This window comes from Sorex araneus, chromosome 11, assembly GCF_027595985.1.
Source record: "Sorex araneus isolate mSorAra2 chromosome 11, mSorAra2.pri, whole genome shotgun sequence".
Classification (NCBI taxonomy): Eukaryota; Metazoa; Chordata; class Mammalia; order Eulipotyphla; family Soricidae; genus Sorex; species Sorex araneus.
Window position 1 is genome coordinate 30,494,532 of NC_073312.1, and position 27,991 is coordinate 30,522,522.

At 40.1% G+C, this 27,991-nt stretch overlaps 1 protein-coding gene across 2 annotated transcripts in view; it reads right to left on the reverse strand.

Annotated features, from left to right (window-relative positions):
• Positions 1–27,991, reverse strand: part of ENTPD1 (ectonucleoside triphosphate diphosphohydrolase 1) — a 115,024-nt gene that overhangs the window by 21,823 nt on the left and 65,210 nt on the right. For both annotated transcript variants that reach the window (XM_055119048.1, XM_012934476.2), the window contains 3 exons: positions 24,025–24,152; positions 4,759–4,876; positions 595–745 (listed from right to left, as the gene is read on the reverse strand). In XM_055119048.1, coding sequence (XP_054975023.1) covers positions 595–745; positions 4,759–4,876; positions 24,025–24,152 — 397 coding nt within the window. The remainder of the gene's footprint in view (positions 1–594; positions 746–4,758; positions 4,877–24,024; positions 24,153–27,991) is intronic.

Below are 27,991 nucleotides of genomic sequence, written 5' to 3' on the forward strand. Positions count from 1 at the left end.
AATTATAGAACACAAGAAAACTACTAGACCACAAGAACACTAGAAGCTTCAGGAAAGCAGGGTTTTGACCCTCATCATAGCTGTATCTTAAACACTTAACATGGTACCTAAGGGCCAGAGATGTAATTCAGGGGTCAGGGATAGATGTCTTGCATGTGTCAGAACCTCCAAGTTTGTTATCTAGAAGTGCATACCCTTAAAGCCCCCATATACTGCCTTGGGGGTTCCCAGAGCAACACTAAGGTAATTAGTTGTAACTCTTTTTTCTTTGGACAACTAGCAAGTTTCTCCCCTACCAGAAACTGAATGGTTAAATCTTAAGTTTCAAGCACAGGATACACAGGGTCAACTTCCTCTCTGTTTGCCTCATACCACTGAATTCCCCGTGTGGAGGAAAACAGCTTTTAAAAACACACTTACACTCCTACTGTTGCATGTACTAAGAGTCTATAGGTTTTACCTACTTACTGTGACTTTTCTGAAATGTAGACATTTAGGGTGTTTAAAGAAGTGTGGAACTCTCCCATAATTTCAGAGACCTTTGCATTGTCAACTCTATTGTCAATTATTCCTGGTCCCTATATTCTGCTATACCTGAGCAATCGCATGCCTGCTGTGGCTCCTAGGTAAACAGGTGTTTCATGGTGCTTGGAAAATGGAATTACTTTCTTGGCTTTGTCCATGCATTCAGTCAGGTAAGTCGCTAGCTGATTTATCTTATGGACAAATTTTGAGATACCAGGACCTGAGGAAAGATGTAGAAGCAACAATCTTTAAAACTCTATAAGGCATATGATAACAATACTAGAGCAAAACACTGGTGCTTTCTAACAAAACATGAGAAGACAGTTTATTTTAATGTATATGTATATATATATATATATATATATATGTGGGTAGGGCTGGGGAGGCAGTAGCACTGCACTGTATCACTGTCGTCCCGTTGTTCATCTATTTGCTTGAGCAGGCACCAGTAATATCTCCATTGTAAGACTTGTTATTACTGTTTTTGGCATATCAAATACACCATGGTAGCTTGCCAGGCTCTGCCATGCAGGTGGGATACTCTCAGTAGATTGCCAGGCTCTCCGAGAGGGACGGAGGAATCGAACCTGAGTCGACTGCGTGCAAGGTAAATGCCCTACCCACTGTGTTATCGCTCCAGTCCATATATATATACATATATGTATATTATATAATATTTTGCACAATAGAGGTAAGTTCCTAGAAGACTTAAAGAAAGATGACATTTACCTTTTCTTTTTTGGAGGGGAGTGTTTGGGCCATACCTGGTTGTACTCAGAATTTACTCCTGGATCTGCACTCAAGAAATCATTCCTGGTAGTGCTCAGGGAATCGTATGAGATGCCAGGGATCAAACCCAGGTTATCTGTGTGCAAGGCAAGCACCCTACCCACATTACAATCTCTCCAGCCTCAAAAAAGATGACATACAAAAATAAATTATAATAAGTTCCAGGCACACTGGGCATTTACTGAAAAAACAGGAGTTGTTACTAAACCTCTTCATTGGGAGGTTTTTTCCCTTTGTTAAAACAAAAAGGAATAGAATCTTTGTACCCTGTAATTTTTTCATTCGGAAAGCCTGTGTCCCTAGGCAAACTTTTCCAGTTTTAGAGCCAAGTTAACTGTTGTTATGGAAAGGATTTGATATAAAATTCCTTAATCTTTTTAAATGTAACACTTAAATTTTTGTCTTACTTAAGTATCCACATCATCAGTGTTTAACAGTGATAATTTGCTTTAAAGGTAATTAGTATTCAGTGGATATGTTACCCAAATCATTCACAGGCTTGTCTTACTTTGACGGGGGGGGGGGGGGCCCACTGGGTGCTGGAGAAGGGAAGGGTGTGCTATTCCAGGAACAGTGCTCAGGTGTTGCTTCTGCAGTTCTACAGTGTTCCTGTTGTATGGAGACTCGAGCCCAGGCCTCCTACTGCAAAACATGAGCGCCAGCCCACTGAGCTATCTCTTTGGCCCCTATTTACAGGCTTTTAAACCACCCATTTACTTAACCATAGTAAGAAAATCAAAGGCTGGACAGACAGGACAGCTTGTAGGCACATGCTTTACATAAAGCTGACCTGGGTTTGATCCCTCACACCTCATAAGATTGCCCACGTATAGCCAGGAGGCAGGCGTAAGCCCTAAGCACAGCTGGGTGTGACCCAACAAAGAAAATAAAGGCAAAGAGAAGAGAATCAGCTAAAGGTTACCTATTCTTGATTTTGAAAGTCTAATCTTAGCATTGCTAGAAAAGACCTACCCACCCCGCCCTGCTTCTGCCCAGGAAAGTCTGGCCTTCAGAAGAATTAGTGGATTTCAACTCACTTTTTGTGTACATATTTGACAAGGACATACTCTCTTTTTTAATTTTGTTTAATTTTTGTTTCACTTTATATAAACACTCTTTTTACACAAAGAGTGTTCATACTATATGAACATACTGTTTTTGAGAAGGGAAAATTATTGCTTTTGTTAGACCAAACACAACGGGGATAAATTATCCTAAGTACCTCCTAGGTGAAAATATCAACGCTTAAAAAAAAAAACCGAGGGCAATGTATTAAGCAGAAATCAATAAGTTGCATGATTCAGGCTTTCCAAAATGCTCAAAGTACTTAGAATTGACAGGTTCAAAAGCAAAGGGCAAAAGGCCAATGCATAGAATGACTTATTGTCTTAGAACATCTCTCCTCTCTGGAGATGTCTTGTTGGCAAACTGTGGAACCAGTGGCCCCGGCTACAGATCTAGGTTACCCAGTCACTAACTCTAAACAGTGGGTCCTTGGCTCAAAGACAGATATGGGGGAAGGAAGGTCAGATCAGCGGTGACATAGAACAGTAGTGGAGACTCAAGGGCACTACGGTAGCCAGGTGCAGTAACTTTGTACATCAATGCCATAAATTTAGACACTATTGTAACTCTATTACCTAAACTGCAATTGAAAATTATAAATAATTTTTAAACTTGAAAACAAAACAAAGATAAAGGTCAGAGAGCTGGTGATAAGATTTGGTAAGTGCTTGAGGTTGAACTTGGGATTGTGAAGTACTGAACTGTTAATACCTCCCACCTTATTCTGAGATATTAAAAGAAAACTAGGATGAAATGTCAATATTCACTACAGTAACTTATTGATTTAGAGTAGTAGGAAGCTTGTTAAAAGACCTAATTTTACCTGGGTCTGTTGATACTTACAAGTATCTAGTTTCCCAGATTTTTTTCTTCCTTTCCAAAGTAAGATTTAATAGATCCACCTGGTATTTTTCCCAAAGAGTGATCTTCCCTGCCTATACAAAAGCTACAAGTCTTTGAAGTTTTTCTAGAAGAGGAATATTAGAGAACATAACTCAAGAAGAGCAATTCTCTGAACAAGTAGTATCAGTATCACCTAGAAATATGGTAGAAATGCAAAGTCTAGTGCTGGAGAGAGAGAGAGAGAGGACAGACAGAGACAGAGATAGACAGAGACAGAGGTGCGGGGAAGAGAGTTTCGTAAGGGTTAAGGCACATGTCTCAGCACCACATAGCTCCCTGAGCAGTGCAGGGAGTGACTCCTGAGCACAGAGCCAAAATTGGCCCCAAGCATTTCTCACATGTGGTCCTGTGAGACCACATGTCCCTCCCAAGCCCCCCATAAAATGAAAATTCTGGGCTCTTAACCTGGAACTCTATTGTAGGGTCCAAATTTGCATTTTACCAAATCATTGCTGTGGTTAAAAAAAGCTGATGCATATTTACGATTCACTGGCTGAGACCTGGGGCTGAAGACAGGTAGATCTCTGTTGAAACCCTAATTATATCACTCATTAGCACAAACAAACCTGAACAAAAGTAGCAAAGCTTCCTTTCTTCTTTCCTTCCTTCCTTCCTTCCTTCCTTCCTTCCTTCCTTCCTTCCTTCCTTCCTTCCTTCCTTCCTTCCTTCCTCCCTCCCTCCCTCCCTCCCTCCCTCCCTCCCTCCCTCCCTCCCTCCCTCCTTCCTTCCTTCCTTCCTTCCTTCCTTCCTTCCTTCCTTCCTTCCTCTCTTCCTTTTCTTTTCCTCTCTATCTCTCTCCTCTCTCACTCATTCTCTCTCTCTCTCTCTCTCTCTCTCTCTCTCTCTCTCTCTCTCTCTCTCTCTCTCTCTCGCTCTCGCTCTCGCTCTCTCTCCCCCCCTTTGTTTTTTGGCCACACCTGGAGATGCTCAGGGATTACTCCTGGTTCTGTACTCAGGAATAACTTCTGGCAGGGCTATGGGGTGCTGGCGGTCAAATCCAGATTGGCCAATTGCAAGGCAAGTGCCCTACATGCTACAATAACTCTCTAGTCCCGACATGCTCATTTAAAAAACAGGAACAGGCTCAGCTCAAGAGCTGCTTCACATGTGGGAGCCTGAGGTTCCCTGGCACCATCTGGTCCATGAGCACTACTGCTGCAACCCTCAAAAATATAAAAATTAAAATGGGAATAATATACAACTCAAAATGATGGTGAAGATGAAATAAGGAGCCTTTAGCATTTGGTGCATAGCACACAGAGGGTCCTGTTGATGGAGGCTGTTATTACTTAATCATTTTCAAGTTTGATACTCTTCAAGAGCTTGGACATTAGCACTGATTTCAGTATTATTTCACAATGAAACATAAAATAGCAATGACAGAAGTCCCACTGTTCTTTTCCTCTCGTGTTCTACCTGCTAATAACTCACATTATCATGCTCCATTCTTTCCCCTTTCAATTTTCTTTACTTTACCTTGTGCTGTGCATTCAGCTATCTGAGACACTACTCCTGTATCATTTTCTTTTTCTCCTGACCATGCATAGATGTACAAACTTGTGTGAGAAGAGCCGGCATCCAGCACAATTCCATACTGAGGACAAAGCAAATGAAGAATTTATTAGCATTACATTATTCTTATTTGCATTCATCTTGAAACAGAACAAAGGCAACATATATATTTTAAAAAATGCAAAAAGAAAGCATTCTAATTTAAGAGGAACATGGAAATTAGGGCTGTGGAAGACTATGTCTGGAGTTGTTCTAATCTTAAGTGCTACCAGAACAGCAACCCATTTAGAACAGTAGACTTAATGTTGGTTGCATTATCAGAAATGTTAGGGCCTTACATACACACACACACACAAACACACACACACATCTAGAATGAGAACTGAGTATCAGTATTATTTAGAAGCTTCTCAGTTGATCCAAATGTACAGTTAAGATTCATAAATATGTACTGAAGTAGTAAGATAATATGGAGGAAATGACCACAAATCTAGTAGTTCAAAAATTTACATGCATATCAGAATCAAATTAGAATCATCACTAAACTTTATTAAAAGTAAACCACTTCAGGGGCTGGAGTGATAGCACAGCGGGTAGGGCGTTTGCCTTGCACGCAGCTGAGCCAGGTTCGATTCCCAGCATCCCATATGGTCCCCCAGCACCGCCAGGAGTAATTCCTGAGTGTAGAGCCAGGAGTAGCCCCTGTGCATCGCTGGGTATGACCCGAAAAGCAAAAAAAAAAAAAAAAAAGTAAACAAACAAAAAAAGCAAACCGCTTTATAAATTGGAGGTGACGGAAGAAACTTTGTTCTTGTAACATACCTTTTTGTAGAAATCAGGTTGTAATTCTACCAGAGTAATATCCAAATTTCTATAATTCTACAGAGTCATACCAAAATTTCTAGAGTCACCTCTCCAGAATAATACCAGTTTCACATATGTTAATCAAGGACCAAACTGACAGAAAATGAGTCAACTTATTCCTGTGAACCCACAGAGAGAGGTCTTAAAACTTTCTAGGAAACAATTACAAGCAACCAGACATTACTTTCCTCTTCTAAATGGTAAGTGGCATGTCATTTTACCTGAAATTATTCTGAAATTACTTGAAATAGTAACAGCTAGCCAGTAATAGTAATTAAGAGCCAGCCTGGATAAATGGGAGTAAACACTTCTCTGCATAAGACTTATCAGTATACAAAATAAGAAAAGCAAAGCCTGTGCTGTGACCATAGTTTTCTTAAACACTCTGCCCTCCATGGGCAGAGAGAGCCTTTCACTCCTCCAGGGTCTAATAATTCTTTAAAATTTCATAGTCCAAATGGGAGACTAACACCCAAGGACAGTAGAGATAAGGACCAGGAGGACTGCTCCATGGCTTGGAAGCTGGCCTCTCATGCTGGGTGAAAAGGCAGCTCAGATGGAGAAGGGATCACCAAGTAAAAGATGCTTGGAGGGCCCGTTTGGGATGGGAGATGCGTGCTGAAAGCAGACTATAGACCGAACATGATGGCCACTTAATACCTGCATTGCAGACCACAACACCCTAAAAGAGAGAGAGAGAGAGTAAATGGAAAACAAATGTAAAGTAAAAGGTAAAGGGAATGCCCTGCCACAGAGGTGGGGGTGGTAGGAAGGATACTGGGAACACTGGTGGTGAAGAATGGGCACTGGTGAAGGGATGGGTACTTTATCATTGTATGACTGAAATGTAAGCAAGAAAGTTTGTAACTCTGTAACTGTATCTCATGGTGATACATTAAAAAATAAATGAATTGATTATACACTGTCACTGTCATCCCATTGCTCATCGATTTGTTCAATCGGGCACCCCTAACGTCTCTCATTGAGAGACTTATTGTTACTGTTTTTGGCATATCCAATACGCACGCACGGGTAGCTTGCCAGGCTCTGCTGCGCAGGCTCAATACTCTCGGTAGCTTGATGATGTACCAGGAGTAGTACACCACATTGGATGGTATGTAAAGTAGAAGGCAACCGATATCGATTAAAAAAAAATTAGCACACAAGGCTCAACCTGTAACAACATGTTAATAATCTCTTAATCAAGGGCTTAATGGTTCTGGGGTGATATACAACAATCTTCACACACTTTCTTCTAAGGAAACATTTTAAAATCATTTTTAGCAAATTATTTATAGCAAGTAACACAAAGTAAATTATTTAGGTCCTGGTATCGGGGCAGGCTTGGGTGGTGGGTCGGAAAATTCTAAATAATGGTTGTTAAAAGGTGTAATGGTGGTGGGATCAATGTTGGAATACAGAATGTAATAAATAATTGTTAAGTTGAATGTAATAAATTATATTTATAAAAATAAAAAAATTTAAAAACATCTAAAATGTGTCATATTCCATCATCTAATGGATGATGTATATAATGTATATAATGTATATTGCTGGAGCAATAGCACAGCGGTTGGGTGTTCGCCTTTCACGTGGCCAACCCGAGTTCGATTCTTTGCCCCTCTCGGAGAGCCCGGCAAGCTACCGAGAGTATTGAGCCCACATTGCACAGTGCATATTGGATATGCCAAAAACAGTAACAGTAAGTCTCAATGAGAGATGTTACTGGTGCCCGCTCGAATAAATCAATGAGCAACTGGATGACAGTGACAGTGAATGTATATATTGGGCTGGAGCGATAGCACAGCGGTTGGGCGTTTGCCTTTCACGTGGCCAACCCAAGTTCGGTTCCTCCGCCCCTTTCAGAGAGCCCGGCAAGCTACCGAGAGTATCGAGACTGCGCGGCAGAGCCTGGCAAGCTACCCGTGCGTATTGGATATACCAAAAACAGTAACAAAAAGTCTCTCAATGAGAGACGTTACTGGTGCCCGCTCAAACAAATCGATGAGCAACGGCATGACAGCGACAGTGACATGTATATAATCACTGTCATCCCGTTGCTCATATATATATATATCATATATATGTATATAATGGATAATGTATATATGTATATAATGGATAATGTATATAATCTTTTATATTCTGGCAACTTCAAAACCTGACCTAACCTGGGCCTTGTTAAAATTAAGGTTGCATAAGATTTTACTTCCTTCTTGTAGAGTTCAACCAATGCCTTGTATATCCTTGTTATTAATCCCTTATCAGTAGGGAACTGGGTGAATATTCTTTCCAATTCTGTAGGCTATCTTTGTGTCCTGGTCACTGTTTCTTTTGAGGTGCAGAAGCTTCTTAGCTTAAGACAGTCCCATTTTCGACTCTCCTTCACTGCTTGTGAGAATGCCGACTGGTTTAGCCCTTTTGGAAAACAGTATGGACGCTTCTCAAAAAATTAGAAATTGAGCTCACATTTGACCCAGCAATACCACTCCTGAGAATATATCCTGGAGAGGCAAAAAAGTGTAGTCAAAATGACATTTGTGCTTGTATGTTCATTGCAGCACTGATTACAATAGCTAGAATCTGGAAAAAACCCGAGTGCCCAAGAACAGATGACTGGTTAAAGAAACTTTGGTACATCTATGTAATGGAATACTATGCAGCTGTTAGAAAAGATGAAGTCATGAACTTTGCATATTAAGTGGATTAACATGGAATGTATCATGCTAAGTGGAATGAGTCAGAAAGAGAGGGATAGACATAGAAAGATTGCACTCATCTGTGGAATATAAAGTAACAGAAGGGAAGACTAGGACCCAATAATAGTAAAGGTAAGTACCAGAAGATTTGCTCCACGGCTTGGAAGCCAGCCTCACATTCTGGAGGAAAAGGCAGTTCAGACAGAGAAGGAAACACCAGGTAAAATGTGGTTAGAAGACCTGCTTGGGATGCCAGATAAGCGCTGAAAGTACACTATAGATCAAACAGGATGGCCACTCAATACCTCTATTGAAAACCACAACACCCAAAAGGAGAGAGAGAACAAAAGGGAATGCCCTGCCACAGAGGTGGGGTGGGAGAAATCCTGGGCTCATCAGGGGTGGAGAATGGGCACTGGTGGAGGTATGGGTACTAAGCTTTGTATGACTGAAACACAAGCACGAAAGTTTGTAAGTCTGTAACTGTATCTCACGGTGATTCACTAATAAAAAAAAAGTGTGTTGAATTTTATATAGCTATCATTTTACAATTCATTTAGCTTCATCCTAAGATAGTTTTTGATCATGCATGTGATTTTCTCAATCCTAAGATCTCCATAAATTATGTTGAGAAGCAGGCCTAGAAAAATAAAAAGTGAGTTTGTTTGGGTCCTAGAGACACCGGCATAGGGAGACATTAATAATAACATGGAGAGGTGTGTGGGACAGACCCTAAGTAAGGTCTCAGGGAATGGAGGCCATATGAAAGTGGGGGCACACTCCACCTCAGGATGGAAATAATTTCATCTGAAAATAACAGGCTTCTGGGTAAGTCTCTCTAAAAGCGAAAAACAAGAGACAACTAGATTGTCACATAATCTACTTCTATTTGACTCTGCACATCTGGGATATTTAACCCCATTTTCTGAATTTTGTCATTCAGACAGTTACTCTCAAACTATCCTGCCTGAAGAATCCCATGAGTCACCTGGCAAATGTTCTAGAGCATTTGTCCAGAAAACCCTGTACCTTAGATTCCATTCTTCTCTGGCTTTCTCAGGTTAGGTTTTATTTTTCTAAATCATGTCTGAAGGTTTGTAGTTTTTCTCTAGAGACCCCACTTACCACAATGTAGAATTACATTTACGTGGCTATCTGATTAGAACTCTCTTCTCTATTAGTGTAAGCTACAATGGGGGAAGGTATGCTTCTACCAGGATATATATCTAGCACCCAACCTCATATATCCTATTATAATTAAGTAGCACTGGAGCACTGCACTGTCGTTCCGTTGTTCACCAATTTGCTCGAGAGGGCACCAGTAACGTCTCCATTGTGAGACTTGTTACTGTTTTTGGCATATCAAATACTTCACGGTTAGCTTGCCGGGTTCTGCCGTGCCAGCGGGATACTCTTGGTAGCTTGCCGGGCTCTCTGAGAGGGACAGAGAAATGGAACCTGGGTCGGCTGCATGCAAGGCAAATGCCCTACCCGCTATGCTATTGCTTCAGTCAACAAAAACCAAGATTAGAATACATTTATACAATTACTTCTGTAGGCAAGATTAGAATACATTTATACAACTACTTCTGTAGAAGTAGTCCTACTTCTGTAGGACAGAATCTGATTTTTACAAAAACCAAGTTACAGAAACATGGTTTTCTCTCCATCTTCACTTTTAAAATTTGCCAGATGGCTTAACAAAACTTGACTTATAGTTAAGTAAAAGGAATGAATTCAAAATGAGTGAATAGAATGAATGTGGTTCCTATATGTCTTTCCTTTTCTTCCTAACGTAAGTTATTATTTATTTTAATAACAATATAAAAAGTTCCACTGGGATTGAATTCTACTGTTCTATGACCCAGTCAAAACTTAAACCAGAGAACAAGGGCAATCAGAGCAATATTTAACTTCTCTTAGTCCCTTCAAACATACTGATTCTTCAGACATCATTAAAATTCCCTGTAGCTTTTAACAATAACTTTAGCAATTCCATTACTTACTCTCATTGATTATTTTTGAATAAACAAAGCTTATCCTTTTGAGAGGGACTCTGGTACTCCGCAAATAAATCAGTTCTCCATTAGCTACAGCTGTGCTAGAGATCACACAAACAGATGATTTTCTTTCTTTCCCCTTTAATTGAAGATTACTAGACCTTTCCCACAGATCACAGGGGTTTTGTTATTATTCTTGTTTTTATCTTTTTATGGTGATAAAATATACTGACCATTTTAACCATTATTAAGTGTATAGTTAAATGCATACCATTACTGTGTAACTATCACAGCAATCTGGGTGCTGTTCTTTTTTAACTAAACATTAGAATCCAGTGGAATAAAGTTATATGTTTTCCAGAAACATTAAGGTTGAAAATTGGAGCAAAATTTCTTACAAATTCTCCATACACAAAGAAGCTATAAATGTTTATCTAAGAACAGTACAATAGGTTCTTAAAAAAATTAAAAAGCAGATGCTAGGGCAAGGCAATTATCTTTTTGATCAGTTGACAGTACTGGGAGTAACTGTTCAGTGGCCATAACATACTCTAGAATGCATCTCTTTTAAAACAGTCTTGATAGCTAATCTAACTGAGGGGTACTAATGTTCTGGATACTCAAAACTGAGTCACTGGTGTTAGTCTGTTTAATCCTCACAACTATCTCCAAGTGGGTATTATCTTCATTATACCCATAAGAAAACTGAGTCATGGAGAGGTGTATTTAGGTACACATAATATCAGAGCTAGGATGCAGGTAATTTGGAAATGAAATCACAATAATGTAGTTCCTTAATTGTTCCAAATTCCACATAAGTGTCATTAATTCTTTCAATCCTTTTTTCCTTTTAACAGAAGTAACTTATTTACAAGCATGTAAGTACTTACATGTGTTAAGGATACAATGTTCCATACTATGCCACACTATTATCCTCCCACTCCATAGAACCTATTCAGTCACTGCCCCTACTCCCACCACAAGTGGGGAGTCTTGTCTAAGGGTGTGATTTCATTGGACAGTGTCTAATCCTTCACTTTGTTTATATGGCACTTACAAGTGAAATCATCTGGCACTTGTCCTTCTGATCCATTTGCTAAGCACACATCCCCCTCTAGTTCCATCCATATTGTAGCAATGTAGGGCAAGCTTTCATCTTATCTTACAGCTGAATAGTGTTCCACTGTGTAAATACACAAATGCTAGTTGAGGGAAGGAGACTCCCAGTGGTGCTCGGGAGTTCTGCAGGCCCACTGGCAACTGCTCACCAACAGGGTTTTCAGTGCCACACACGGGCTTGAATAGATACGATGCTGCTTGGGCCCTTCAGTGTCCGGATACCAGGGCCATCCACAGGGGTGCTGGGGACCTCCAGAGACACACTCAGAGGATCCTGTGACCTCCAAGAACTGCATCCAGCAATGGTGGGGGACCATGTGGTGCCAGGAATCAAACAGGGTCTGAGAACCTGGCTTCATAATACGTCTTTATTCATTCATCTGCTTGGGTATGTGGGTTGTTTTCAGATCTTGCTATTGTAAATAGTGCTGTGATAACATGGATGTTCATGGGCTTTTTTTGTGTGTGTGCGTTTTTGTGTTCTTGGGATAGATATATAGCAGTGGGATTGCTAGATCATACAGTAGTTCTATTTTTAAGTTTTTTGAAATCTCCATACTGTTTTTCATTGAGGCTAAACCAGTTTACATTTCCACCATAGTTGGTGAGGATTACTTTCACTCTGCATCCCTGCCTGTTGTTGTTTCTGGTCTTTTTGATGTAGGCCATATCGTTAATGTAAAGCGATGTCTCATTATTCTGATTTTCATTTTCCTAATCATAAGTGAGTTTGATTTTGTGAGTTTTTATTTTTATACACCTTTGGACCATCTTGTGTCTCTAGAGAAGTGTCTGATCAGCAATTCTCCCCATTTCTGAATGTAATTATTTTATTGTTGAGTTTTATTAATTCTTTATAGATCCTGGATATTAACCTTATTTCAGATATATGGTGTGTAAATATTTCCTCATTCAGTACAATATCTTCTTTATTTCAGTGGCAGTTTCACAGTGTAGAAGCTTTTTAGTTTGACATAATTCCATGTGTTTATTTCTGCTATTGTCTTCCTTGCTAATGGAACCAAATCACTAAGGATACTACTAAAGTCAATATCAAGGAGTTTGTCTTTTCTCCTTCAGTTTATTCTACAAATTTGGGTCTAACAGCTAAGTTTTTAACCCATTTTGAGTTAACTTTTGTGCATGCTGTGAAATAATAATGGTGTTTCATTCTCTTGAAAATACCTATCTAGTCTTCCTACCACTATTTATTGAAGAGTCTTTCTTTTTAAATTTTATGCTATTAGGCTAGAGAGAGTTGTAAAGTGTATATGGCACTTGCCTTGCATGTGGCTGACTTGGGTCTGATCCCCGGCACCCCATATGGTCCTCCAAGTCTGCCAGGAGTAATCTCTGAGCACAAAGTCAGATGTAAGTGCTGAGCACCTCTGGGTGTGACAAAAGAAATAAGGAAGGGAGGAAGGAAAGAAGGAAGGAAGGAAGGAAGGAAGGAAGGAAGGAAGGAAGGAAGGAAGGAAGGAAGGAAGGAAGGAAGGAAGGAAGGAAGGAAGGAAGGAATTTTATGCTTTTGCTGCACTGTTTACAATAGCCACAATATGGAAAAAAACAGAGTGCCCCAAAACAGATGACTGGCTAAAGAAACCCTGGTATATCTACACAATGGAATACTACATAGCTGTCAGAAAGCATGAAGTCATGAAATTTGCATATAAGTGGATCAACATGGAAACTATCATGCTGAGTGGAATGAGTCAGAAAGAAAGAGACAGACATAGAAAGATTGCACTCATATGTGGAATATAAAGTAGCTGAGAGGTACAAGCTTACAATGTTGCAATTTCTGGCAGATATTTCTCTGGACTTAGTTACTAAAATACAGAAATCCAACACCGTGCGGCTGCTAGTGTGGCCTCTGGACCTCATATCTCTTCTCAGCAATGGAAAACAAATTATCAAATGCTTTTTTTTCAGCAGGTCGACTTTAGGGAGAAGAAACTCCAAATCAATACTAGTGATTTTTTTGTTGAAATATTGAATGTAATCAAAGTAAAGTGAAAGTAAAGTGAAATTTACCAGTTACACAAGCAGGTGGGGGGCTGGAGAGGTGGGGGGTAGGGGGAAGGTATGCTGTGATTCTTGGTGGTGGAATATGTGCACTGGTGAAGGGATGGATGTTAGAGCATTGTATAACTGAGACTTAAACCTGAAAGCTTTGTAACTTTCCACATGGTGATTCAATAAAAGAATAAATTTAAAAACAAAGAAATCTTATGCTTGTGCCCTCTTTGTCATAAATTCAACTTTCCATATATCTGAGGGTTTATTTCTGACTCCTAACTTTATCCCACTGATGTTTTTGCCGGCCTTTATTCTAACACCACACTTTTGATCATTTATAAAACTTTACTATATAAATAAAACATAATACTGAAAACATAATACTTTTCTTTTTCCCCCATCAGGATTATTTTGTTTATCTGGATATTTGTGATCTCATGGACTGGAGTGATAGCATGGTGGGTAGGGCATTCACCTTGCATGCGGCTGACCCGGGTTCAATTCCTTTGTCCCTCTCTCAGAGAGCCCGGCAAGCTACTGAGAGGATCTCGCCTGCACGGCAGAGCCTGGCAAGCTACCTGTGGCATATTCGATATGCCAAAAACAATAACAACAAGTCTCACAATGGAGACGTTACTGATGCCCACTCGAGCAAATTGATGAGCAACAGGATTTGTGATCTCATACAACTTTAGTAATGCTTGTTCTAGTTCCTTTAAGAATGCCATTAAACTTTTGATAAGGACTGCATTAAAGCTGCATGATGCTTTAGGTAATATGATCACTTTAACAATGTTAATTCTTCTAATCTATGAGCATGAGATATTTTTCCATTTCTTTGAATCTCCTTTCTTTGAATAGTGACATTTTTCTAAGCATATGTATTTCACCTCTTTGATTAAGTTAATCCCTAAATACTTGATTATTTTTTATTCAATTATAAATGAGTTGTTTTTTCTTGATTTCTTTCTCTTTTGGTTCATTGTTTGCATATAGAAGTGCAAGATATTTTTGAATGTTGGATTTGTAGCTTGTCAAAAAATAAGAAAGTTTCCAAAACCGCGTGGCCTCGATAGCGGCCGCGTGGACTCAAAGTCTTCACTCTCAGCGATGAAGAGAAATTATTAGATGATGCCTATTCAGCAGGCCTGATTGCTGGGGAAAATTTCCAATCAATAATAGTAAGTTCTGTATGGAAATATGGAATGTACTCAAGGTATATAGAGAATAATGGGAATATCATTAGCTACTTAGAAGGGGGGTGGGGTGGGAGGGGGTGTATTGGGGTTCTTGGTGGTGGAACAGGTGCACTGGTGAAGGGATGGGGGTTTAATCAGTATTTGACTGTGACTTAAACCTGAAAGCTTTGTATTTTTTTCTTTCTTTTTTTCACGGTGATTCAATAAAATATTTCTTAAAAAAAATAAGAAAGTTTGTGTCTTGGTATCTGGACATTCTGTGGCTACCAACGGGTTTGTATGTGCCAAAAATATGATAAAAATTTACCAATGTTCAGAATTGAACAAGCAAAGAAAAAAAGTAGTCCCTGGGGCTGGATAGTATAGTGGATAGTATGTTTGTCTTATACATAGCTGACCCAGGTTTGAACCCTGGCACCCCATAGGATCCCCCAAGCCCCACTAGGAGTGATTCCTCAGTGCAAAGCCAGGAGTAAGCCCCAAGCACCACTAAGTGTGGCCCAAGAAACAAATTGAAAAATAGGTAGCCGTATGTGACCAGGCAAATAGGCTAAAAATATGTTGAGTAACATAAGCTATTAATAATTGAGTGTCCATGGGTGGGGGCAGGTATCTTGCTCCATTGTTCACATCTACATTGCTTTATCTCTCTCTTAATTTTTTTTTTGCCACAGCAGAAATACTCAAGTTTTGCTCCTGGCTCTATACTCTGGTATCAGTCCCATCAGGGCTTGGGGAAGTCAGCTGGGATGCTGGGTATCAAATCTGGGTCAGCTGAATTCAAGGCAGGTGTACCCGCTGTACTATTGCTCTCTCCCTCTCTTGATTCTTTAGAGTAATTTCTGAGCAATCAGTGATCATTTCCTCATAGAAATGGAGACACTGAGACTCAGATTAAATCCTATGACTACAAGAGCAGTGGTTCAAACCTAGGTAGTGAAACGCCATGTTCCATGTTGTGTTACCATAAAGGCTGATAGAAAGCAAGAAGGACTGGGGCTGGAGACATAGTACAGCAGGTAGGGCATTTGCTTTGCATGCGACTGACCTGGGTTCAACTCTCAGTATCCCATATGGCCCCTGAGCACTTCTAGGAGTGATCTCTGAGTGTACAGCCAGGAGTAAGCCGTGAGCATTGCTAGGTGTATCTCCCAAAAATAAAGAATCCGAAAAAGGGGGTAGAGGACAGTTTCTGCATCTATAATGTTGATCTAGAAAGACTTATGGATTTATGGCCATTTCCCTCTAAATTGAATCATATTGAGATTGTGTGAAACATAACTGTCCCAAGATGTTCATCTTGATATTGAAAGGTTCCCTGAGAAGTCTGATAAGGCTAGGAATCTCTCAAACTAATCCCTGACCTCCACGGAAAATGTCTTAATTCTGGCACTAACTATAATTTCTTCACCATGGCATGAACTGGTCTCTTCTCTAACCTGCACCCAGCTGAAATGAATACTGGGGTCATGAATCTGAGCATCTCTCTGTTTGAAGCCTTTCATTACTGTTCATTATGAACATCTTGGAAATGTTTAAAACAGTTTCCTGGGATTCACTCACCAAGATTCTCAGTTAATCTTGGGAAAGGTTCTAGACATAAATACCATTTAAAAGTCCCTCATGTGTTTCAATGTAAAGTTTGAGCACCATTTCATTTAATGAATGAGATGTCTCCTCACGAGCTAGGCAGAAAAAGCTCACACTTGAGTCTTCTCTCCCACTATTTCCTTCATGCCACTATATTCCATATTTTAGCCACACTGGACTGCTGGTGATTTCCCCAAAGTCTATTTGCTCTTCCAAGTTGCCACTTTTCCATAAATGGAGAGCCACTCTCTAAAACATATCCAACTTTACCTTCTAGCAAATTTAGCATTTGGGTCCAAGGCCACCTACTTTGGGAAGTCTTCAGGTGACCAGGCATAGTCAAATTTCCTCCTCTGCATATCTATTGTTCTGTGATCCTATCTCTTTATTATCATTCCTCTATTATGTTGAAAGTAGTTGCACAAATGGTTCTTTCCTATATAAAGTATATAAAGATGCTTAAAATACCCCTTGTGCCTCCTTGACATCTCCTTGGCCAACTTTTACTTCAGTGCTTTCTCATTTTCTCATCTATTTTTGCTCAGGGGTTGTAGGATTACATAGCTTCAGGTAGTTTAGGTTTATTGGGTTACTCCCGTCACAGTGCTCCCATTCCTCTATGTTTATTTGTAGCTTCTTTCTTAGTGTTCTGTTGACTTGTAAACATTGTTTTTCTATTCTCCTTGAGTCCTTTGCATAGTTTATTCAGAGCAATGTCCTTTTGTATGGGCACAGGAAGACTTAGCAAATGCCATGCTTTTGTAACCTGGGAGTCATTTGACTCTACATGATATTTTCCTCCTGGGCATCTGTTCTCTCGACCTAAGCCTCAGCTGCCCTTACTTCCTAGCACCCCCAAAATCAGGGTCCCGACTAGGGACAAGATGGACCCAGGGCAAGCGGTGAGTTGTGTGCTACCCTGGCATCAAGATGGGCCTGGCCAAAGTGCCTAATGCTTAACTATAAGTTAAGAGCTTGATCATGGACAAATGTTGTCATGATCAAAACAGTAATAACTAGATTTGGACCCTGCTAGGGTGAGGAATGACTAATCTGGCCTGAGTGCTGTGGTCTGAGTCTGTGGCAAGATGTTGCCAGGAGAGCTGCCTTGCAAGCCTCAATGTATCTCTTGCTATGTCCATACAAAAATAACTAGTATTAAGATGTTAATGAGTGTTTGGACTAAGGAAAGGAAAAAAACCTTAAGAGTCAGGAAGGGCTTTGGAATGATGCCCTGCTCTCAGGAAGGGCTTTCTTATGTTGATTTTGCTAGCTGGCTGGGTGTAGCCTAGAGGGCAAGGTGGGAGAGACAAGTAGGAGGAGAGATGAGAGAATCAAGAAAGGCGGAGTAGATCGAGAGAGAGGACAGAGTTGGGAGTGCGGGAGATGAGAAAGATGGAAGACTAATCAGCAACCAGCTTGGTCCTGATTCTTCCTTCGCCTGTCCTTGGCCAACGGCCGTCCGGATCCAGCCCATACACAGCGGTTCCAGAGCACCGGACGTGGGCGGTGAGACAGAGCCGCCCAGAGAGCCCGAGAGTGCACGCGCCCTTTGGCTAGCTTTAGTTTTTTACAAGGGGTATCCCTTTTAATGTTGACTAAGTCACCATGGCATCCAGACAAGGCAACCCTAGACCTATGGGGATGAGAGCCATGGGCCAACCCCCTAGGGTTGAATTCCAAAGTGCTTTATTGGGCCTGGGATATGATTCAGCAGTAGAACACATGCCTCACATGCATTGCCTCCACCACCACCACCACCACCGCCACACACACACACACACACACACACACACACACACACACACACACACACACACACACAGAGGCATCTTATTATTGCAGGAAAAGCATTTGGCAAAGTGCTTTCTCCATTACTCTTCAGACACTCCTAGTGGAATCAACCTGCAGATGTTCAAGGCAGTTATCTACTCAGAATGCCTTCTTTGGGTAGCTTTACTTCTTTCTCCGTTTCCCTGGAATTGTCTTTCAAAATAAATATTCTTCATTTAATCCCTATTATTAGACTGTGTTGTTTGGACAAACTAAATAATGAAAAGAACGTTAGTCTTTGGGTCAGAAAACTGCCTCTAAGTCTTAGCCTCGCCTCCATATTAGGGCAAGAGAACCTCAAAGCCTCTCATTCTGCTATCTATAATAAAGAAGATAGCCTCTCATTCCTCACAGCAATTCTAAGAAGAAAAAATGGAAATAATTTATAAAGGGTAAAGTACTATATAGGAGAAATGTTATTACTTTACTTCAGAAAAATTTCTTGACTAGTAAATCTTTAAAGAATAAAATTATTTGTCCTCTTCTTACTTTTTATCACGTCCTATGAACTCACTCATTTCTAAGGCCTTACTATATCAATGATATCAGAGACACTAGTTTTAGTGGAGACCTCTGCTGGTCTCCAATAATTAAGGGAGACACTACCACAGGCAGCTATTTATCATGTGAAACGTGACTAATCAGAATTAAGCTGCAAGTTAAAAATGACAGTGTAGTTTAGAGAGGAGATAAGCAGGGAAGGAAAGAAATCAAAGTGGGGAGAAGAGAATGCAAAGTAATGAGTGAATAGGCATCAGGGTCTCAATTATATCAGTAATAAAAGTGAAGAGTATAGTCAGATACCCAAAACACAAGTTGACAGGCAGCAGTGGAGTGGGGAGTGGGATGGGAGGGAATCTGAGAACACTGGTGGAGGGAAGTTGACAGGGTGGAGGGATTGGTGTTAAATTATTGGATGCCTAAAACTCAACTATCAGTAGCTTTGTAAATCACGGTTCTTTAGTAACAAATTTTAAAACTTACAGTGTGGGGCTGGAATGACAGCACAGCAGGTAGGGCATTTGCCTTGCATGCAGCTGACCCGGGTTCAATTCCCAGCATCCCAGATGGTCCCCTAAGCACTGCCAGGAGTAATTCCCGAGTGCATGAGCCAGTAATAACTCCTGTGCATCGCCCGGTGTGACCCAAAAAGTGAAACAAAACAAAACAAAACCCACACAACTTACACTGTAATTTTAAGATAGTATTATAAACAAAATGTTATATATAAAATATTATAAACAAAATTTTATTAATGATAAAATATCTCCAATACTTATTTTAATAAAATACTAAAATAATGACATGTTAATATAAAATACAAAACTAAAATAATTTTACCTCTACTTTCCTTCCAATCTTCTAATGTGATTGAAAATGTAATCTTTAAAAATGTAAATGTGGCTTATATTCTATTTTTATTGAGCATTATATTTGCTCTTCTGAGATCCAAATCTGATTGCCCATACATGTCCAATACCTAAAAACAGTTCTTCAGAAATTTGAAGTCAAGGATCCAGGAGATAGTGCAAAGGGCTGGTGTGCATGCTTTGCATGTGGGACGCGCAGGTCCAATCCCCAACAGGTTTAGCACCCCTGAGCACCATCAGGAGTGACCTTGAGCACCACTGAGTGTGACCCGCCAAAAACAAATTTCAACCAAATTCTTTCTCTCTTCTTTCCAAAGTACTAGAATAACCTCTTACCTAGGCCCCTACATCTGCTCTTACCCACATCAAATTTACTGCAGTGATATTTTCAAAAGACAAATCAAACCTTATAGCTGGTTCTCCAGTTGCTCTAGAATCAATACCAAAAAATCCTCAACCTGACAAAGCCCTGCTCTCACATCACCCCCTTGAACCACCTTTATCCAATGCAAGGCCTATACTTGCTCCCCAGTCACCTTCTAGAACATATCCAACTGCTTCCTCCTGTGGGACTGCTATAGCACTGTTGCACTGTCGTCCCACGGTTCATCCATTTGCTCGAGCGAGCACCAGTAACGTCTCCATTGTGAAACTTGTTGTTACTGTTTTTGCCATATCGAATATGGGACCGGTAGCTTGCCAGGCTCAGCTGTGCAGGCGGGATACTCTTGAGAGCTTGCCGGGCTCTCCAAGAGGGACAGAGGAATTGAACCCGGGTTGGTCTCCTGCAAGGCAAACGCCCTACCCACTGTGCTATTGCTCCAGCCACATTTTTACTTTTTTTTTTTTTGCCACCTGGTGATGCTCAGATGTTACTCTTAGTCCTGGCTCTGCACTCAGAAATTACTCCTGGCAGTGCTTGGGGGACCATACGGGATGCCTCGGATCAAACCCAGGTCCGCTGTGTGCAAGGCAAATGCTCTACCCGCTGTGATATCACTCCAGCCCCGTGCTAGCACATTTTTTTTTAAAAGGAAGACCTCCATGGCCTCTAGAGCTTCCCTTTGGTGTTTCTTATCATGATTGCAGTAAATAATTTATATCATCAAATCTACATTGGTTTTCCAATTCTCAGATAATCCTGGTACAAGTTCACAAACCACATAAGAAAAAAGTCTCTTTTGTCATTCTTTATTTTGGATTTTATAATATGTTTAGCCATATACCTTATCCATTGCACAGACTTGAATAGTGTCAGAGACATTATCAACAAATGTGCCTCAAAATAGCAATGTCCAATAACCAATAAAACTGTATATTTACGGAACTGCCTTATGTCTACACAGTCCAATTTAACAGCCTCCAGCCACATGAGACTACTGAGTACTTTAAGTGTGGTTAGTTGCAATTCAGGGACAACATTTTAAATTTTATGTTTTTAATTAAGTTTAAACAATTGCTTTTATGGTTTCTTGCAGAAATGCCTCTAGACTGTGAACTAAGCTACGCCCCCATGCCACCCTGGGAAGGGAAAGGTTTTTCTCTCTCAGCCTTTCTTTCCCCAGCGGCCGGCATGGTGACCGCCATCTTATAAGGCCCACTAAACAGAGGTACAAGCTTGCAATAATACGACTTCTGGCAAAAATTTATCTGGACTTAATTACTAAAATACCAGAAATCCAAAACCACACAGCCGTGACCTCATATGCTCTTCATTCTCACCAATGGAAAGGCATCAAATGATGCCTTTTTGGCAGGTCTGATTGTTCAGGGAAAATTCCAAATAATAATAGTGAGTTTTCTGTTGAAATATTGAGTGTAATCAAAGTAAAGAGAAAGTAAAGTGAAAATCATCAGCCACACAGACTGGGGGTGGGGGTGGGGGTGGAATGGAAGGTATACTGGGGTTCTTGGTGGTGGAACATGTGCACTGGTGAAAGGATGGGTGTTTGATCATTGTATGACTGAAACTTAAGCCAGAAAGCTTTGTAACTTTTCACATGGTGATTCAATAAAAAATAAAAAAATTAAAAATAAAAACAATTGCTTTTAGCTATTGGTTATCAAATTGGACAAAGGAGGACAAAATCATCCAAAGACAAGTTCCTAAAATATTTTGGCCCTCAATATATGCTAGAAATTAAATTAAAGCCAGTCTATAACCATGGGCCAAAGCTATAGTACTACTATATCAAGTACACTTGCCTTGGATGCTGTGACCCAGGTTTAATCCCTGGAATCCCATACAGTACCCTGAACCCATTAGGAGTGGTCCCTTGAGCACCACAGGGTTTGTTCACCCTAAAAATAGATAAAGGTAGTGTATAACCCCTCCAAATTGTTAGTTGCATATATAAAAGTGTAAAATAAACCTATAAAGATACACTTCAGCTGAAGTGTCTGCTTTTCAAATATTCATGCCATTTATTAAAGACTGCCAAAGATCTTTTTCCATTTTTTTCCAGGCCAACACAACAACACAGAATCACAACAGACTTCAAGCTGATCACTGTGAGTGAGGGAAGGTCATTCCTGACCACAAGTATTCACCAGAAACACTGAGCCCCCAGTCTGCCATGAATGTTGCTTCCTAGGAAGCCATCCCCTCCGATGATGCAATGATAAATGTGGAGAAAGGTCAAATCAAAAAGGCAATCATGTACTTTGGGAGCTGGTAAACAAATAGCAGAACCAAGATGTAATGAGGCTTCAACTGAGTGAAGTTTTGCCAAGAGAGTCGACATCACTCTGGCCATTAAAAGCCAAGAGACCACTGACCATGAGATTGAATCAGCCTTTCCTGCCAACAAGAGGCTGCTGTGCCAGCCACACTGTGTTGAATTTGTGTGACAAAAGAATACTGGCATAACATCTAAGCCTCTGCAGTACAGCAAGTGATCTGGGTGGGAGATAAAAGTTTCAGAGGTCTGACATGTACATCCACAGCTTAGGTTCAAATAGAGAATATATGTACATAGTCTTGGTAGGGACTTGCCTTAATATATCACCTCCTGCATGTACATATGTACTTGTAACATATTGGTATATTCTGGACCCTTATATATTTGCTTATATATAAATATATATAATTTGCTTATATATAAGCAACTGGAATTTCAATGAGATTTTTAAATTTTAAATTTATGTTTATATCATAAATATAACATAAATTTAACCCATGCTTTTTAATGAATTTAATGAAGATTAAAGAACATATTATCAGGTATTGGCAAGATGGTCAGATTTGAAATTTTATTTTGATTTTATCCTGATGAATTGAAAAGGAAGCAGAAAAATAAGTCACAGTAGATTTAGTAAGTCCAACTGTTTTTATAGCTCAAATGTGAAAATGTGAAAATTTTAGAAGAAATCTGTCCATCCATGAAGTTACAAATTACTATATCTATGTATTGAAGTTTACAAAATTGATGACATTTTGGAGACAAAGAACAAAGAACAATCTATTCTTTCTAAAGTGTCTTATATAGTACTTGTAAAGCTCAGTTTTTTATGACAATAATAATAACAGAATTGGGGACCGGAGCGATAGTACAGTGGGTAGGGTGTTTGTCTTGCATGCGGCTGACCTGGGTTCGATCCCCGGCATCCCAAATGGTTTCCCAAGCACCACCAGGAGTAATTCCTGAGTGCAGAGCCAGAAGCAACCCCTGAGCATCGCTGGGTGTGACCCAAAACGCAAAATAAATAAGTAAGATGTAAAGAAAAAACTTTATAAAAAATAATAAGAAAATCAGAACAAAAGATGCAACGTTGTGTCACACTCTCCAAAAATAATAAGAACTTGCTGTAGGGTTCAAAAGCTGGCTCCGAGCCATAAATGCCTGGACTGCAAGAATGAGACTATTAATTCTGTCCCGGTACCACTCTGTGTCTGAGTGTGGTCCCTCTCACTCTGCTCTCTGGGATCCCTCTGCAACAACAGAATGTACAATCTCTGGTACACAGTCAGGAGTGGGGGAGCACTGCAAAAGGTCAACCCCAGAGAGCACAGCAATCAAAAGATGACGGAGCACTACAGTCATTGAGCACATGTGTGAGCACCACAGCAACCTGGTGAGAACTACAATCAGACTTTTTGTGAACACTACTGAGTGTGACTCCAAGTGAACACACATGCAAGCGCCAAAATTAAAGTGTGTGACTCCCTACAAGCACCACAGCCAAGTACATGTGGCCCCTGTTCATCACAGCATCAAAGAAAAGTAAAAATTAAAACAATACTTAAAAACAGAGATAGTACTAGATAAAGTGTTTGTCTTTGTATATTGGTTTAATTAATTTACTAAGCAAATACTTTCTTATTACCAATTGTTTCAATACAATGAAATAATTAGTAATAACATACTCCTTGAATCCAATGGTGCTGACTTGCTCCAGGGCAGTTTAAGCCTCTATATTGTGTGTTTTGATTTATTTTTACCCCTTTACCCTCCCCTCCCTGGACCTTACCCAGTATCCCTCATACACACACACACACACACACACACTTTCACACATTCACATGGGTTTGAATTACCTTCAGGTTTTCTGGCAATGGTCTGTTCTGGGTCAGAGCAACAGTGATCAAAGCAATCAGAACCCCAATAATGGAGAAGCCAATGATGATCAACATATTCCTGGAGAAAAATCTTGACAATGAATTATCTAAAATTAAAAAACAGAGGAGAAAATACCAGTAAGGACTCAACATTTAACTTCCTCCTTTTTCTGTGTTGTCATGACAACATCAAAAAATAATAAAAGCTCAACTTTATCTATAAGGCACTTACAAACTAATTAGAAAATAATTCAGAAACATAAGAACTGGTGTGCCTTGTGATGAGGGTCAAGATGAAGCTAGTATCTAGAATATGGAGAATGGGGAAAATTAGGTCAGCGATGAGATATGGAGGAGAAGAAATATTTTACAGTTAAATAGGCAAAGGAGGCCTATGAAGGCATAAGCAATATTAACAAAAAGCAACAATGGGGCCAGAGAGATGGTACAGTGTGTTGTGAACTTGCCTTGCATTCAGACAACCTAGGTTGGTTTGAATCCCAGTACCACCTAAGGTCTCCTGAGCACAGACCCAGAAGCACACCTGAACGCAGCTGGGTTTGGCCCATTCCTCCCTCCCCAACAAAAAGCAAGGATGGCTCTTCTCATTCAGAAAGTACCAGTAAATGTTTGCATGAGGAGGTGGAGGAGGGAGAAGAGGAAGAAGAGGAGGAGGAGGAGGACAAAGAAGAAAAGGAGAAGGATGAAGGGGAGGAGGGAAGATAGGAAGAACAAAGGAGGAGGAAGAAGGGAGGAAGAAGAGAAGATGGAGAGGGAGGGGCATAGAGGGAAGGGGGAAGAGGAATGGAAGGGAAAAGAGAAGGAGGAGAAAACCTATTATTCCATGACTTTTTTTTTTTTCTTTTTGGGTTACAGCTGGCAATGTTCAGGGGTCACTCCTGCCTCTGCACTCAGGAATTACTTCTGGTATTGCTCAGGGGACCATATGGGATGCTGGGGATCAAACCCCAGTTGGCCACATGCAAGGAAATGCCCTACCCACTGTACTATTGCTCCAGCCCCACTATTCCATGACTCTTATTCACTTGCACAGCCCTTGGATTTCAAAGTCCCTTAAATAATAACTGATTGCAGACAGCATAGAGTTTATGGAGCTTTGAACACCTAGATTTGTTTTAAATTTTTTATTAGAGAATCACTGTGATGTACAGTTACAAACTTATGAATTTTTGAGTTTGCATTTCACTCATACAGTGATTGTTTACCCATCCCTCCACCAGTGCCTATTCACCTCCACCAATGATCCCAGTATACCTCTCACCACCCCCACCCCATTTCCCACCACCCCACCCTGCCTCTGCATCAGGGCATTCCCTTTTGTTCTCTCTCCTTTTGGGGAACACCTAGATTTCTTAAATCTTATCTGGTAATACAACATTAAATAACTTTAAGATGAGAGTTACATTAAAGCAAAAGTTACTGGATCTGGGAAATGAGTCAAGAGGCTGGAGTCTATGACTTTGCACATGGAAGTACCAGATTCAATCCCTAGTATTGTACGGTCCCCCAGCACCTCCAGGAATGACCCCAACCATAGAGTTAGAAATAGACGGAAAGTACCATGGGTGTGTTCAAATAAATAACATTCTCCCATGTCCCCAGATAGTGGAAGATAAAAGTTATCTTGGTCAAAATAAACAAAGCATCTCATGGAGGTCAACAGAAAATAAATCGGTGGTCCACTTAATCTATTCTGAGAATTCACTCTTTCCTCTCTAAACTTACCAAACAAAGACTGAACTTTTTTTCCTTATATCTCTAAGAAGAAACAATAAAGTGGCAAGGCAGCATTTATAAATTAGATGGTAACGTACTTCTCTAAGGAAAGAGTATGGGATTTAGCTGAAACGATAGATCAGAATCTCCTCTTTTCTCTTGGCTAGTGGCAGGGACTGCATACTGAAATGAGAACCTCTTCAAGTTCTTGAGCAAAAACTCATATTTAATCCAAAGATCTGTACCTGTCTAGGTCTCCAGGCTAGAGCAGACTCTAGAATCTTGAGCCAGTTTTCACCCATCAAACCAGAGTACAAAACTTAGAAGTGTTCTTCTCTAATGCATCCAAGTAAAGAAATAATAGGTGACATCTTGAGCACTTTCCCACTTCTTTCAATTTTGTTTAAACATCTATAGCTGCTCCTGCCCCCACCTCTCCCTGACCCCTGCCTCTCCCATTCCCCTCCCCCCCACTCAAGAGTACTTGAATTCATGATGGTATGTTGAGTGCTAAAACAACCAACCCTGATCTGATCTTCCTATGGGACTTACGCTTTGTCACAAATGATAGTCAGGATTTTAATTCCTTGAATCTTAAAACACCTCCTACATATAGAGTGGCAGAAGTATACTGTAAAAACCCACTAAGTACAACTTAGCTGGATTTCCAAACTTGGGATATTGAAAAACATAGCTCAAAATAAGAATGTGCTTTAGAGGAACAACAGAAAATCTAATAACAAAGACAGTTCCCAGGAGCAGTGTTCCTAATTACAATAGGATTTTCAATGTTTTTTTTTATTTCAAATTGTTTTTTAAAAGACCTATTCTTGTTTTCATAAACATGACATTTTCCTTCCCCATCTATTGAGGCACTGTATTATCCAAATGTGGAGTACAGGGAGTGATAGGAATTTTTCCCTTTGAGCTTCACGATCCAGTGAGGGTCATAAATGAGCCAGAAAAGTAGTACATAAGTACATAAGAGACTGCAGGTCATCTGGGCTAAGGAGAAATTAAAACCAAGGAATGCCATAAAATCAAGGAGTGCAGCAAAACTGAGGTAGGAGATTAGATTGGCATCAGGACACAGAATAAGAGTACCACATTTGGTGATAAGAAAACAACCACTTTAACGAACAGTAAGAATTGTCTGGAAAGAAGGAACAGCAAATGCAAATGACTAAGATAGAAAATAGCTTGGTGTGACTCTAGTTGTTCGCCTGTTTCTAACGAGGATCTATATCATTGAACAGTTGGAAAAATACTCTTTCACCTTTGCCCGGTTTTTGCAAAGATACCTTATTTTAAATATATTCATTTATTCTTAAAAAATTTGCTCAAGTGGGCACCAGTAACGTCTCCATTGTGAGACTTGTTACTGTTTTTGGCATAATGAATATGCCACAGGTAGCTTGCCAGGCTCTGTGAGTTCTTAAAAAATAAAGGAAAAAACTTTAAGTCAGAGAAAAAGGTTAGGAATATTTCATACAACTTTTAAAAATTTTGTTACCAAATGGTGCTGGCAAAACTGGTCAGTTACATGCAAAAAATTGGACTCAGACCTCTACCTAACGCCATGCACAAAAGTCAGATCAAAATGGATTAAATTTGATGGGAGGCATCACCCTCCCCAACCTCAAACTCTACTACAAAGCAGCAACAATTAAAACAGCATGGTACTGGAACAAAGGCAGAGCCGTAGACCAATGGAACAGGGTGGAATATCCCTACACACAACCCCAAATGTATGATCATCTAATCTTTGATAAGGGAGCAAGAGATGTGCAGTGGAACAAGGAAAGTCTCTTCAACAAATGGTGCTGGAACAACTGGACAACCACATGCAAAAAAATGGGCTTAGACCTTGACCTGACACCATGCACAAAAGTCAGATCAAAATGGATTAAAGACCTCAACATTCGACCACAAACCATAAGGTACATTGAAGACAAGGTCGGCGAAACCCTCCACGATATTGAAGATAAAGGTATCTTCAAAGGTGACACGGCACTAAGCAATCTAGTAAAAACAGAGATCAACAAATGGGACTACATTAAACTAAAAAGCTTCTGCACCGCAAAAGATACAGTGACCAGAATCCAAAGACTATCCACAGAATGGGAAAGGATATTTACACAATACCCATCAGATAAGGGGTTGATATCAATGGTATATAAAGCATTGGTTGAACTCTACAAGAAGAAAA